Genomic DNA, 15,872 nt, shown 5'->3' with positions numbered 1-15,872 from the left:
AGACATAGAGACAGAAAGCGAGAAATCACCCCCCAGGGGGGATGGTCACGCCGCAATCCCTTCTCCTCCATTCTCCTCTCGGGATCTTGGGCACGCACACACACGCGCCCAGCGTGAATTTTAAGCCACCGGGTCCGGGACACGAACCGCGGTCGACTACGTGGGAGTCCAGTGACATAGCCATTACGCTAACTGCTGGTTCCCGATGCCTGAGGCTTTTGAAAGTGGCTGATCATTACCTCTTTTCATTTTATCAAGATCATCGACTGCATAGCAATGGCACCAATGTCTTCTCATTTTCTTCACTTCTCTGGCAGCCCCTGCTTTTTGAGGAAAAAATATAATTTCTATTCATTTCTTCACTTCATCCCTCCTTGCAGCTACTCAGAAGTGTCACCACCTGGGACTCATTTTGTTCTGAAGCCACTTGCATGCTGAGATGCTGCCTTTCTTAAAATATCTTTGGCTTGGGTGCTTGGGAACTACAGCCTACTCACGGAGAGCTCCACTCCAGTGCCTGAGATTGCGGAGGCGAAATTCGCTCTTAGCAGCCTTCCTTAGCTGCGTCTAGTCATCACAGCATCCCACAACCATTCTTCATAGACTGATTCAGAGTGGTGGCTAGGTTTTTGTTTCATCATCAGTGATGTTTTCTTTTCCGATTCTATTTCATTTTGGTCTTCTTTATTTTCAGAGGGTAGAACAGGGCCAAGATATCATTACTTGATCCTCCTTAGATGGGATTTCCTTAGATGGCATTTGAAGTTGGTACTGGACTCAACCCTAGAGAACCTGAATATTTTAGAGATCAGTTGAAAAAGAGGTGCAAGCAAAGGAGGCTGAGGAACAAAACCGGAAAACAGGGAAACCTAGAGAATGAGGCTTCACGGAAGCCAAGAGGAGACTGTGTTGAGGGAATGAGAGTCAGTGTTAAATGCTGCTTAGAAACCAAGTTAGGTAAGGACAGAAAGTCAACCGACAAATGTAGCACATTTCATTTGGAACTTACTTAGGAAAGTTTGATCAAGATTTATTGAAATGCAAATGTGGAACCCAAATTGGAGTTGATTGAGGAGGTAATGGAAAGCAAAAAAAAGAAAAAAAAGAAAGAAAGACATGTATAGAAGATGGCTAACTCTCCCGGGAATTATGAATGTTCATGGCAACGTGAGATTTTATTTGCCTTGAAAGAGAAGGAAGACTGGCCAAATTAATGTGATTAAATCACACCTATTTGGAAAAGTGTATGTTCTTCCTGAAATAAATGAGTAATATTTACGAATAAAAATTTTATTAAAGATATGGCAAACTATTCACAGAGAATTTCCCTTCTGATTATAATTGATACCATATATTTGAAGAAGTCAACTAAGGATAACTCTGAATTCTTTTAGTGGATGAATCTAACTTAGAAGCCTCAAGAGTACATTTGAAATATAATCATCTGAAATAAATTCCTTTTTCTCTTTTGCCCAACTCAAAGTTGAATGTGTTTTCGTCCCTTGTGTTCATTAAGTTTTCAAATTCTGTCCAGTTTCCTTTTTTTCCAATTTCCTTTTGAAATAACTTGAATTTCTCTTATTCATTTCCACTGCCACTCCTCTTATTGAGCAGCTTATTGATCTTTTTAACTAGAAAATTCACTGATTTCATGTTTCCTGTCACGTTACATTTAAATTTCTGCAACCTGACTTTCAAAGCCTCTCACATCATGTCAAATCTGACTCCCTGGTACTTTTCTAACTATTCTCTGACATTTCCTAACATGAGCACTCTGCTCTGGCTACAACCAGTTTCCTGTTGTCTATACCCCACCTCCAGCCTGCAGCATCATATGCTTTTCTGGAAGGTTTTGCACTTAGTCTGCTGTGATTTATCTGAAGAACCACTTACATCCTAACTTCCTGTTCTATATAGTCTTATATACATGTGACATGTGCAAATTCACAAGAGTGCTTTTTTTAAAAAAATTCACAAAAGACCAAATTATTCTTTAAAGGCATTACCTTTATATTTCCTGTATTGCTACTTGTTGATTGAAAACTTTTCAAAACCTCTTGCAGTTAGAAGTCAAAGAAAATATCTGGCTCTTTCAATGCATATTCTTGAACTTCCTAAAGAAATTACATATTTAAAAATCCATTGCTGGGATCACCAGATGGCATAATGGTTACATTGCTTGGCTCCCATGGAGTTGACTGTGGTTTGAGTCTTGGACCCAGAGACTTAAAACTCATGCCAGATGCATTTGCCTGTGTGTGTCTAGCTTCCAGAGAGGAGAATGGAGGAGAAGAGATTGCAACGTGGCCATCCTCCCAGGGGATAATTTCTGGCTTTTTACACTTCTGTCTCTGTCTCTCCAGTAAGTATATGTGCCCTATAGCAAAAAAAAACTCTCAAAAAAAAAAAAAAAAAAAGAAAAGAAAAGAAAAAAAGAAAAGAAAAGAAAAAGAAAGAAAAAAAAAATCAATTGCTATTGGGGCCAGCAGGTAGTGTAGTAGTTAAGGTGCTGGACTCCTATATGGCCAACTGCAGTTCAAGTCCTGGACCTGGTGGCTTGAAAATCATGCCAGGTACATGTGCGTGCATGCCCAAGATCCTAAGAGGAGACTGGAGGAAAAGGGACTGCTGCTAGACTATCCACCCGGGTGGTAATTTCTCACTTTTCCTGTCTCTGTCTTTGTCTCCTGTGAGTGCACATGCCCTGTGGCAAAAATCTTTTAAAAAAATAAATTGCTATTAAGTTACTTTAACTATTTGGGGAGCTCTGGGGGGAAGGGTCAGCAGAGCAAAGACCATATACTGGCATGAAGGTAGGACATCAAGGGTGCTGGACTCCTACATAGCTGACCACGGTTCAAATCCCAGACCTGGCAGCTTGCCTTCTCACTTTCTCTCTCTCTCACTCTGCCTCTGTGGTCAAATTAAAATAAATAAATGAATGAATGAATAAATTTTTAAAAAGTTCAACAAAATAATTTAAAAAAAAAAAAGTGAATGCCATCACAGAGGAGATGATGCTTCAGCATTTGAAGACTGAGTAGGAATCTGCCAAGCATGTGCTGGAGGAAAAGGCCCGGGAAAAGCAGAATGAATCCCATGGGCAAAACCACAAAGGTGTGGTACCTTTGGGAACTGTAAATATGACAGCAGGGATGAGAAATGTATGTGGTAGATGGAGGTGCTAGTAGTTAGAAGTCAAGTGGGGAGAACCACAGAGGCCACATTTTATATACCCTACCCTGTAGGCTTTCTCACTGAAAGGGGTTTATTGTGATAATCTTTGCCACCAGAGGGCATGTTTTCCTGTATTACCTACCTTATTATATTGTTACTGTATTTCCAACACTTCTCTGTTCTTTTTTTTAATTCCCAGGGTTAGACTCCATGTCTACCACAAAGTATATATTGAAAAAATATTTGAAGAACGAATTTTAGGAGTTTGTCGTAAAAGGTTTGCACACAGAGGTCATTAAAAGGCCTTCCTTGTTCTCTTGTAAGGGATGGTGTCACCATTTTTTATATAGGATAATTACTGCAATTCCTCCCGGAGGCAAACGGTGCAGGTGACTGCTAACCTTAGTGACTGCATACCCTAAGGCTTTCTTTCCAAAACTTAAGTGAAAGCTTGAGTTGGTGTTGAGGTATGTCCTGGCACCATCTAGTGGTGGTTTTAAGACCTAACCAAATAGGAAGTTTCATATCTGATCTCCAAACTTTCAAGTAAGATGAGCCTCTAACGTTTGGTAAATTGCTAAAGCGTATTTAGTAGAGCATGCTGCTGGGTCTTTGCCACTATCTTCAAGTTAATAGTCAGGTAATTAATGATTTTATGCATATATCTCAGTTGTATTTTACAAACATGAGGTTTTGATAAAATATTTTTATTTGAAATGAAATAATGTTTAAGAGAATAATGATCTATTAATTGTTCTAAAAAGAAGCCAGTGAGAATGAGAGTATGTTGTTGGACAAACCTGGAATCTTAGAACAACGTTCCAATTTCACATGTTATTTGCTTTGTCGCTTAGTCACAGAGTTCCAGGCTCATGAGGTAATTTTTTTCTAACATCCTTGTATTCCTTTTCTTTAGTTTAATAAGTGGACAGTGTTTTTTTTTTTTTTTTTAATGAAAGACTCTTGTTCTTTTCTTTTCTTTTTTTTTTTTTCCTTTGGAGATACCTGTGAGCGTGTACTGCAAATTTATAGATTAAGCCAGAAAGAGTTGGGTGGTGAATCTTAGCTTTATCTTTGTGGATTTGTGAACATGAGTTAGGTAGACATTTTGCTTGTGACTTGTAGTTGACTGACAGCTGAGGCAGGTAATCAGATTATGATCATTGAATTGATTCCTCAGGTGTAAGGATTACTGTTACTTCAGTAGTCAGGTTAATAAAATCATAGCATTTATTAAAATATCTCCTTTATGCATAACATAATTAGAAGCACAAGATTAATTGTCTCTTTTTCTGAAAGTACTTACTCAATGCCAGAGGAATACAGGGGTATATTATCACTATTTTATAGATGAAGGAGTTGAAACACATGGAGGTTAAATAGCTTTCATGAGGTCTCACTGTTATTAAGTTTACTACATAAGCATTTAAACCCAGATGCAAATGGGGTCGAATCATCCTTTTTTTTCTTTTGTCCTGAAGGTATGTGTACTCATGGGGAATGGTCATCCCACAATCCCTTCTCCTCATTTCTCCTTTTTTTCAGGATTTGAAGCACATATACATTTGTGCCTGGTGTGTTTCTCAAGTTCCAGGTCTAGGACTCAAATTGCACGGTTTGGCCATGTGGGATTCTTACTACCTTAACCACTAGGCCACTGGCTGGCCCTGCAGTTATGCTTTTAGCTACCATGTAAACTTTCTAAAATAGAGTAGATAAGAAAACCACCATAGAAGAATACACAAAAAGCCTTAAAGGGGTTAATAAATAACTCTCATGTAAGTACACATTAACTACTTGATAAAAATCTTGGTTTTGATTTGTTGTAGACATTATCAGCATCCTCATGTTGCCACTCCTTAATTATAGCCCAGGCCTTCATTCCAGCTTGCAGGAAGTTTCACAATCTTGCCTTTTTGTCCACACGCTTCCTTATTCCTCCTGCCCCAGTGACCGCGCAGCAGTCGCTCTTAGAGACATGCTGCTTGGGGGCCAGCATGTGCCCATCTTGGCGTGCCCTTTGTTCAGCTCTTGGAAGTGAGTGCCTCCCAACAAGTGGAGCAGGCTGGTATAGAACTGTCCAAGCTCTGGTTCACATAGGTTTACAATGTGGATTACTGTGTAGGGAGTGGATATATATGGGTTTTTTGAATTTCATATTTAAATTTTTCTTTATAAATATAGACACATGAATTGGTAGAATCGCAGTGCTGGTCTTCACTTTGGGACTTTTTCTCCTTTTTCTTCCTTCTTGTGGCCTCTTCCCACCTGCCCACGTAACCTCCATCTCCTCCACTATGTATGAAGGGATGGATTAAAACATAACCTCTGTATTTTTCCGTGCTTCTGTATCCATATGTAAAATGTTATCATGTATACACACACACACACAAGTTCAAGTATTATATGGGGTAACTTTTGAGAGAGATTTTTGCTATAGGGTACATGTGCTCACCAGAGAGACAGAGACAGAAAGCTAGAAATCACCCTAGGGGTGATTTTGCAATCCCTTTTCCTCCATTCTTTTCTCAGGATCTTGGGCACGCATACATACATGCCTGGCGTGAGTTTTAAGTCACCGGGTCCGGAACTTGAACCGTAGTCAGCTATGTGGGAGTCCAGCAATGTAACCATTATGCCATCTGCTGGTCTCTATGGGGTACTTTTTAACCTTTGTTTTATGGGATAAAGTGGGATCATATTATTGGATTGTCAGGAAAGTCATGCCACATTTTTGCATAGAAAAGTATGTCATGACTTTCCTGACAACCTAATATATACACTTAATATATATATATATATATATACCTTTCAACCATCTATCCTATTTCTGAGAATGAACCAATTTGTAAGATCATGTGAAGAGTGTTTTCTGCAGTATTATCCACAGTAGGCAGAAGGAAAGAAAGTTTCTTTCTTCCTTTTTTCCTTCCTTCCTTCCTTTTTTATCGCCAGAGGGTGCATATTTTTGGAGACAGAAACCAGCCCAGGCCTGAGAGATAGCCAGAAGGGAAGAATGCAGAAGGGAGTTGAAGGCAACTCCATTCCCAGTTGGAATGCTGCAGGGACTGCATGGTCAACTGAATGGAGCTCCAGGGATGGACTGTGTCTCAAAATGTTGGACAACATTCCACAAGCCAAGAGGCTGTCCAGATACTAAGTTAATGATAGCTGTCGACCTTGTACAAGGAATATAACCTTCGATGAATGTCTTGTATCTTGTACATTATTCTTTATAGCTAAACTCAACCACTGCTTATCTAATTTAATTAGGACTAAATGGGCTTTGCTCTGGCGCAGTTTCGCCTCTGCTCCAAGAGATCTCTAGCCCCCTGCTTTAACCTTTTCATCGTCTCTTTTCTCAATCCTTCGTGGTACCCTACTTTCAAGCCCTGAATTTCTCACAGCATATATTCACCAGAGACAGAGAGAGAAAGACTCCACCACCCCCCACCCCCACCCCATGAGGTATGGTCATGCTGCAGTAATTTTTTTCTCCATTTCTCCTTCCTGGGCACACAGGCAAACTGGCATGTTTTTCAACCACTGGTGCCAGGATTCGAACTGCTGTTGACATTGTGAGATCCAGCTTATGCACGAGGTTTAGCTGTTGCACTACCAGACCAGTCCAGGAAGGGAAATTACCAAATAAATAATGATAAATGTACACCAAGGGATTTTAGGCAGTCATTAGAATAAATGTGATAAATACTGGAAGTGTCTACCACTCTCTCTGTTACGGGTATTACTGTTTTTACTCTTTCTTTTTTTTGAGAGAGAAAGATTTTTGCTATAGGGCAAATGCACTCGCTGGAGAGACAGAGAGACAGAAAGCAAGAAATCAATCCCCAGGGGAATGGCCACATCTCATTCCCTTCTCCTCCATTCTCCTCTTGGGACCTTGGCCACACGCACGTACACACACACACACACACACACACATGTGTCTGGTGTGGATTTAAAGCCATTGGGTCCGGGATTCGAACTGCAGTTGGCCATCTGGGAGTCCAGTGATGTAAGCGTTATGCCATCTGCCGGTCCCTGTTTTTATTCTTTCACTGGCATTTTAGTGAGGTTTCACGAGAGAGAATAAATGTATGTGGATGGTCCTGTTTATAATTGAAAATCTGGTTAAGTGAATTTCAAGACCGGCTTTAACTTCTGTTTCTTTTCCTCCTAGAGCTCTGAAGTTGTCATCAACTATTTTTAGTTTTTTCCTCTTCTTGCGCTTTTATAATTTGGAAACAGGAAATCATCAGCCTTCAACAAGTTGAATTCTTCCTTCTTGCCTAGCTTTTAACCCATACTGGTCTTTCTAATCAGCAGTCTCTGAAAGGGCACATTGTCTCAAACATTGTCTCTAAAAGTAAACTCATAAAACCAATAAAATACTAGTTCAGAAATTGTTCCTGGGATAATTTGAACTTACTTGGAAATAAAAGCCAAAGAACAAAGAAATAGCATTTCTATAAAACCATAGCTACTTTTTCCTTTTCTTTTGCTTCTGCACAGATTTGAAAAAGGGCGCATCTACACATTCATTGGAGAAGTCGTCGTTTCTGTGAATCCTTATAAGTCATTGAACATCTATGGGAGAGACACAATTGAACAGTATAAAGGACGTGAGCTATATGAGAGACCTCCTCATCTTTTTGCTATTGCTGATGCTGCTTACAAGGCTATGAAGAGGCGATCAAAAGACACTTGTATTGTGATATCAGGTATTTGGAGGGTCCCCTGTACTTCCAGGGTCAAAATGTATTTAACTTATTCGGTGCTCAAGGATCCTAGACCTGGTGGCCTGCATTCTCACTTTTCCTCTCTCTTGCTTGTCTGTCTCTGGTGAACACACATGCTGTATAGCAAATAATAATAAATAAAATAAATAATTCAAAAACGAATTTTAAGGTTAGAAACTAAGCAAGCTTATAGGAGAAAAATAAGTAATGAACTAATATTAAATATCAAATTATTTCTATTATTTCTAATCGTCCTCTCGTCTTTGGTTCTTTTATAAATACATATTACACTTGGATGAGTTCTGGTCCATTTGTAGACTGAACTGATTTGGAAAATAGTTTCTTATATCTCAAGCACATAAATGTACTAGATGAAATTTAACAAAGTATTTTAAATAACAGAACAAAATCCAAAACAGCGAAATACTGCGGTGCCAAAAATGAAAAATAAACTCAAAGTCAGATTAGCGTATGGGAGGTGATTTTGAGGGACATGGAGAAGCATGGGGACCAGAAACAGACATTAAGAGCTGAAGACGTGAGCCCTGAAGCCCAGGGTGGAGGAAAATGAGCTACAGTTTCTGTGTGCCTGAGAACTGGAGCTGATCTACATGAACAAGCTCTGCAAGTAACCTTATGTAGTAAAATGGAGACAAGAAAAATACCTTTCCGCTGGCCCAGGATGTCATCTCCCAAAGGGGACGTTTCTTTGGGTGCTAATAAATAATATCATACATTTGCATTAGTGGTTTTATGCTTTTTAAAAACACTTTTATGAGGACCACCAGATGGTGTCATGGTTACATCACTGGACTCCCATGTAGTTGACTATGGTTCAAGTCCTGGACCTGGCAGCTTAAAACTCATGCTGGGCATGTGTGTGTGCATGCCCAAAATCCCAAGAGGAAAATGGAGGAGAAAGGACTGCAGCATGGCCATCCTCCCTGTGGGGTGATTTCTCACATTCTGTCTCTGTTTCTCTGGCGAGTGCACACACCCTGTAGCAAAAATCTCTCTAAAAAAAAAAGCTTTTACAATTATTATTTCATTTTGATTTCCAAATACCCAGGTAGAATAGTTGCTTTTCTACTTGATAGATAAGAATATTAAGGGTTAGGGCCAGGCAGTATTGCAGTGGTAAGGCACCTAGACTCACCTGGGAAAAGTCCCGAGTTAGTGTTCTGAGGTCTCCCTGAGCACACAGGGCGCCCCAGCATGTGCCCATGATCCAGACAGCTTTGAATGGAGTGGATCGTGGTCTGAACACCCTGTGGAGAGTGTCTGTCTCTTTGTCTCTCTGTCATGGAACAGAATAATTAATTAATTAAAACATTTGAGCATTTTTTTAAAGAGATTTTTTTTTTTACTGTAGGGTGCCTGGGCTCACCAGAGAGACAGAGAGAGAGAAAGTGAAAAATAAGCCCCAGGGGGATGGCTATGCCATATTCCCTTTTCTTCCATTCTCCTCTTGGGATTTTGGGCATGTACACCTATGCACCTGGCTTGCGTTTCAGCTGCTGGTTCCAGGACTCAAACTGTGGTCTGCCTTGTGGGAATTCAGCGCCTTAACCACTATGCCACCTGCTGGTTCCCCATTGAAACATAGTAAAGGTCAAGATGTAACTTAGCGTTGGAGGTGGAGAATTCTATCCTAGGACTATATTTTATTGAAAGAAATTACAAAAACAGTACTGACTCATTGTAAAGACGGGGCAATATGTATTTCCAAGTTTATGTTTGTGAAGTAAAAGCAAAAAGTACCTTTCCCTTGAATACTTTATTTCTCCTCAGATAGTATCAGTAACAGCTGTTAGTCTTTTAGTATTCAATATTTATTCTTTTATATATTTTCTCTGCATGTGCAGATATATTTAGTCATGTATGCATATATAATTCTGTTATAAATATACATTTATAATAGTTATCATACGTAGCAATTTTATACGTTTTAGAATTCTATTATATCTGCTATTATATAACTTGCTTTTCCATTTAACAGTGTATACTGGACCTCTTTTTTTATTAGCATACCTATGAGACAGTGCATTCTTTTTAACAATTGTGTAGTGTTCTACTGAACAATTGAATCTTAACGTATTGATCCAGTTCTTTACTGATGGGATTTGAGGTATGACATTTACTATATTCCTACAGAAATATTTTTTAAACCTTTGGAGATTATTAATGTTATTATTTGATTATGTTAGCATTTTTTAGTATCTCCCTAGGAGAATTTCTAAAGGGGTCAGAAGATATATATACATTGGGACCAGCAGTAGGCGTAATGGCTGTGTCGCTGGACTTCCATGTAGTTGACCGCGGTTTGAGTCTCAGACCCGGCAGCTTAAACACACCAGGCGCATGTGTGTGCATGCACAAGGGAGAAGGGATTGTGGTGTGGCTACCCTCCGCCCAGGAGGTGATTTCGCACTTTCTTTCTCTGTCTTTCTGGCGAGCACACATGCCTTATAGCAAAAACCTCTCCAAAAATAAAAGACATATATACATTTAAAATTTGATAGATACTTCTATGTTGACTCTCCTACCACCACCAAGTATACCAAGTGTCCTGTTTTTTCCAAGGTACCTTCCGCCTAGAATTTCCCATTTTGTTTTTTCAAGAAAGTTACTCTAATTTTTAAAAGAATTATCTTATACCCTTTAAGAGTAAGAGAAATTTTGCTATAGAAAATAAGCTTATGGGGGCCAGCAGGTGGCATGGTGGTTAAGGCGCTGGACTCCCACATGGCCAACTGCAGTGCAAGTCCTAGACCTGGCAGTTTGCTTTCTCACTTTCTCTCTCTCTCTCATGAGTGCACATGTTCTATAGCAAATTAAGGGAAAAAAATGAGTAAAATTAAATAAATAATTCTTTAAAAATATTGAAAATAAACTTATGTGAATTTAGCCATGGCCATCACTTGCATCACTACCTCATTCTTTTCGGTTATACTTACTCACTGCCAAGTATTTGAACTTTAGTCTAAAAAATTAGTTTACCACAGTTTTTTCCTAGATTTTTTTTTTCATAAGTACATCTCGATTTGAGGTTTGTTATTTTATTTCTGTAATAGTTTTATGTTTTCCAACATGTTCAGAACTATTAGATCCAATGCCATTTCAAGACAGAACAAGATAACTCAAAGCAAAAACAAAGCAGCCAACCAAAAAATGCAACAGAAGAGATTGTAAATGAATAGCATTCAAATTTTAAATTATCTTGTTAAAAATTAGATTTTCTTGGTTTGTGTGATAACGTTAAGTCTTGCACAATTTTTCCTCCCAGGGGAAAGTGGAGCTGGTAAAACAGAAGCCAGTAAATACATTATGCAGTATATTGCGGCCATCACCAACCCCAGCCAGAGAGCGGAGGTTGAAAGGTAAGAGCAGTCACGTAGTGGGGCAGGTTCTGATGGAAGCTTCACCTTCTGTGTGGGCTTGGCTAGGCCTAAACTCTGCTAAGTGTCAGCTGCTTTGATGATTCAGCCCCTTTGATTGTCTGATTGTATATTGCCTCTATGCTTTTATTTATATCCTTGCATAAATCTCTAGCATGTTTTTAATAGAAAAATACTACCATGGTAAGCTTTACCTAATTATAAGACAAAAAATATTTCTTTGAAACAGATCAAAGTGTGCCCATTCTAGTTTGTAACTGCTGCCTTCAATGTGCTCAACAGAACTCTTATACCTTCACACTGGTAGGTTCTGTTGTTGAAGCTCCCACAGGTTCCCTGTTCTTTCTACTGCACAAGTGTTTTTTGTTTAATTCTGTTCTGAGCAAAGCAGGGCTCAGAAGGCAGGTGCATGTTATAACCAAACCTGCTGATATTAAAAATTCTAAATATGATTCATTTCTAAAAGTTGTTTCATGCCATACCATGCTGCTGCTCATGGTAAGATGACTGGTAAACCTGGTCTGTACGTCTGGGGCCCAGCATTTAGGACTCTATCTGGGGTGTTGTCTGTGCTTAATAAATATAGAGAATGAATTGGTGAATTTTTTTTTTTAAAAATGTGGCTTTAGGGGCCAGCAGGTGGCATGGTGGTTAAGGGCATTGGACTCCCACATGGCCAGCTGTGGTTCAAGTCTGGACCTAGCGGCTTGCCTTCTAACTTTCTCTCTCTCTGTCCCTCTCTGATCAAATTAAAGTAAGTAAATAAATAAAGTTTTAAAAAATACGTACTTCTTTGAAAAAAATATTGCTTTAAGGCAACAAGACTTAACTTTATTATGTTGTATGGCTTTTTTTTTTTTTTAAGAGGTTTTGCCTGTGTGCTGTGGGGGTTGTGTGGGGGGGATAAAAACAATGAGAGGGAAAGTAAGAAATCACCCCCTAGCAGGGATGGCCACACCACAATCCCTTCTCTTTCATTCTCCTGGGATCTTGGGCACCTATACACATATGCCTGGTATGAGTTTCAAGCCACCAGGTCCAGGACTTGAACTGTGGTCAGCCATGTGGGAGTCCAGTGACATAACCACTACACCATCTGCTGGTCCCTGTGTGGCCTTTTTGAAGAGGAAAAAACAAGCATTTCCCTAATTGATTACTTTGAAGTTCAATATTAATTCACTGAGACCCTCACCTCATCCACACATCACAATCTTTTGTTTTATGAATAGGAAGAAAAGATGTTGGTTCAATATGAAAGAAGAGAATTTAGACTCCACTACCCTATGTGGGTTTTCATCATAACTGGGCTGAATTATCAGATCAAAAGAGACATTTTTCTTAATTGTAACATATCCCCACTACTGATCCTGACTTTACAATCTAATTTGGCAAGGACAAGGATATGAATAAGTTTTCTTAATTTTCTTAGACACTGAGGAGTATAAACTACCTAAGAACTAAGTTAATTTTGTTTCTGTTATAATACAGTAAGGCATATGTAAATATATTAGTCTTTCACAAACATACAAGAAACTCCCAAAAGTTTTGGAGAAGTATAATCAAAGTGCGAGTTTATTTTGATGCAAAAAATAATTAGAAATCCATGCATAATTTTTTCATAATATTCATTTTCCACAAACTTTTTGAAGGCCCCTTTTAGCTTACTATAATTTTACAATTTATTTTGTAAACAAGCAGTTCCTTCATTTCCAATTCTCACATACTTTTTTTTTTTTCTAGTTTTTTGCCATGGAATACATTTTCTTGTCAGAGACAGAGATAGAGAGGGAAATGAAATGGCTACATCACAATCCCTTTGCCTCCATTCTCCTTTTGGGATTGGAGGATACGTGCTCACACGCCCAGCGTAATTTTCAAGTGCCAGGTCTAGGACTTGAACCATGGTCAACCACCTGAGAGTCTAGCACCTTAACACCATACCACCTGCTGGTCCCCCCACACACACACATTTTTAAAATATTTTTTATTTTATAAGGAGATAAAATTTTATTATAAAGTTGAGAAGAAGTCACTTGAAGTATGAGAGGTTCTTCAAAAAGTTAATGTACAAACACAACAGAAGAGAGACTTCAGCAGTGTTCAGTCCACAGCAAAAGGTAAACACACTTGCTCCTATTCGAGGAAACATTCTCTTAAAAGGTATTCCAAAGTGAACACATCTCCCAATAGCTAGAAATAGAAGAGGAGGCTCAAGACTGAATACAGCAGGCTCCATCAAAAGAACACAGTGACTCCCTTCCATTTCTTGAAAAAAACAGAGGATGTTTCCAAAATGTCCAAAAAAGAATTTAGAACATTCATGGTGACCAAATTCTATGAGTTGGAACAGAAAAGAGACAGTGAACTACAGGAGATTAGAAAATCTTTCCACAATATGAAAGAAGAAATGGACACGCTAAGAAAGAGTCAAATAGAATTATTAGAGGTGAAGTCTGTAATACAGGAAATCAAAAACTCTCTCTAAAGGATTAAAAGTTGATTTGACCATACTGAAGATTGAATCTCTGATGTTGAAGATAAAACCTCTGACCTAGAGAAAACCACCAAAAAGAGAAAATAACAAACAAACAAAATGATAACATACAAAAAATGCTAGATTCCATTAGACACCCTAACATCCGAATAATTGGTATTCCAGAAGATGAAGAAACTAATAAAGGCGGGAACCAGCAGTTAGCATAATGACTATGTTGCCGGACTCCCACGTAGTCGACCGCAGTTCGCGTCCCGGACCCGGTGGCTTAGAACTCATCTGATGAGCGCACGCACCCTATAGCGAAAACCTCTCCAAAAAAAAAAAAAAAAGAAAAAAGAAAAAAAAATTAATAAAGGCATGGAAAATCTATTCCATGAAATCTTGGAAGAAAATTTCCCAAACATAGAGAGGCACTCCAGCATCCAGACCGAAGAAATACAAAGGACCCCAAATAGAATCAACCCAAGAAGATCTTCCCCAAGGCATATCATAGCCAGACTGGCTAAGATCACAAATAAAGATAAGATACTAAAAGTGGCAAGAGAGAAATGACTAGTGACTTACAAAGGTCACCTGATCAGGCTAACACCAGACTTCTCAATGGAAACAATGCAAGCAAGGAAAGAATGGGAAGATGTATTGAAAGTGTTAAGAGAGAAACAATTTCAACCAAGATTATTATATCCTGCAAGATTATCCTTCATATGGGAAAAAAAAGATTAAAATCTTCTCAAACAAAACCTGAAAGAATTTGCCAACATCAGGCCAGCTCTTCAAGAAACCCTGAAGAAAGCACTATTCCAGGAAAACTAAAGAAGTAACAGCCAAAAACAAAGGAATAAAAGGCAACTAAGACAATGGCCAGCTTAAACGGGACAGGTTCAGTAACATCGATAATAACATTGAATGTTAATGGATTAAGTTCTCCAATCAAGAAACACAGACTGGCTGAATGAATTTAAAAAACAGAGACCCTCTATCTGTTGCCTACAGAAAACCCACTTCATGGATAGAGACATACATAGACTGAAAGTGAAAGATGGGAAAAGGTTTTCCATGCAAATAGGAACCAAAAAGATCTAGAGTCATGATACTAATTTCTGACAAAACAGGCTTTAAAACAAAAACTGTTCAAAGAGAGAAAGAAGGGCATTATATTGTAGTAGAACAGTCAATCAATCAAGAAGATATAATGCTTATTAATATCTATGCGCCTGGCACAGGAGCACCCAAATATGTGAAGGAAAGACTGTTAGATCTAAAAGAGGAGATAGACTAATTGTTGGAGACTTCAACACTGCACTATCCTCTCTGGACAGATCATCTAGACAAAAAATAGGTAAAGAGATAAAGGATCTAAATGATACTATAAATCAAATGAACTTAAACATCTGTAGAACTTTCCATCCGAAAACCAAAGGATACACTTTCTCACCCCCATATGGAACTTTCTCGAAGATTGACCGCATCATAGGGCACAAAGCAAGCTTCCATAGATTCAAAGGCATAGAAACTATATACAGCATCTTCTCCAACCATGATGGAATTAAACTTGAGTTTAATTGCAAGAGAAGTCCTCAAAAATACTCAAATACATGGAAACAAAATAACCTACTCCTGAATGACTCCATAACTACTAAAGAAATAAAGACTGAAATCAAAAGATTCATGGAAACCAATGACAATGAGGACACAAGTTTCCATAATCTTTGGGACACTGCTAAGGCAGTCATAAGAGGGAAGTTAATAGCAATTAGTGCACATAAGAGTAAGATGGAAAGAAGGCAAATGGATCACCTAACATCATGCCTCAGAGAACTGGAAAAGCAACAGCAAAAAGATCCAAAAAACTCCAGGAGAAAGGAAATAATAAAGATACGAGCAGAAATAAATGAAATAGAAAATAAGATACGAGCAGAAATAAATGAAATAGAAAATAAACGAGCTATACAGAAAATAAATGAAAGTAAAAGCTGGTTCTTTGAAAAGATAAACAAAATTGATACACCACTAGCAAGACTTATTAAGAAGAGAGAAAGGAACCAGGTGAATCAGATCTGC

At 38.5% G+C, this 15,872-nt stretch overlaps 1 protein-coding gene and 1 pseudogene across 1 annotated transcript in view; both read left to right on the top strand.

The window, feature by feature from the left end:
* Positions 1 to 7,451, top strand: part of LOC102495737 (intraflagellar transport protein 52 homolog) — a 9,722-nt pseudogene extending 2,271 nt beyond the window's left edge.
* MYO1D (myosin ID) overlaps positions 1 to 15,872 on the top strand; it is a 328,050-nt gene that overhangs the window by 115,748 nt on the left and 196,430 nt on the right. The window contains exons 2-3 of the mRNA XM_014590111.2: positions 7,690 to 7,898; positions 11,203 to 11,296. Of these exons, the coding sequence (XP_014445597.1) occupies positions 7,690 to 7,898; positions 11,203 to 11,296 (303 nt within the window). The remainder of the gene's footprint in view (positions 1 to 7,689; positions 7,899 to 11,202; positions 11,297 to 15,872) is intronic.

The sequence above is a fragment of the Tupaia chinensis genome, unplaced genomic scaffold (genome assembly GCF_000334495.1).
Source record: "Tupaia chinensis unplaced genomic scaffold, TupChi_1.0 Scaffold000407_1, whole genome shotgun sequence".
Classification (NCBI taxonomy): Eukaryota; Metazoa; Chordata; class Mammalia; order Scandentia; family Tupaiidae; genus Tupaia; species Tupaia belangeri.
The sequence above is the reverse complement of the archived record's forward strand: the minus strand, read 5'-3'. Positions and strand labels throughout refer to the sequence as shown.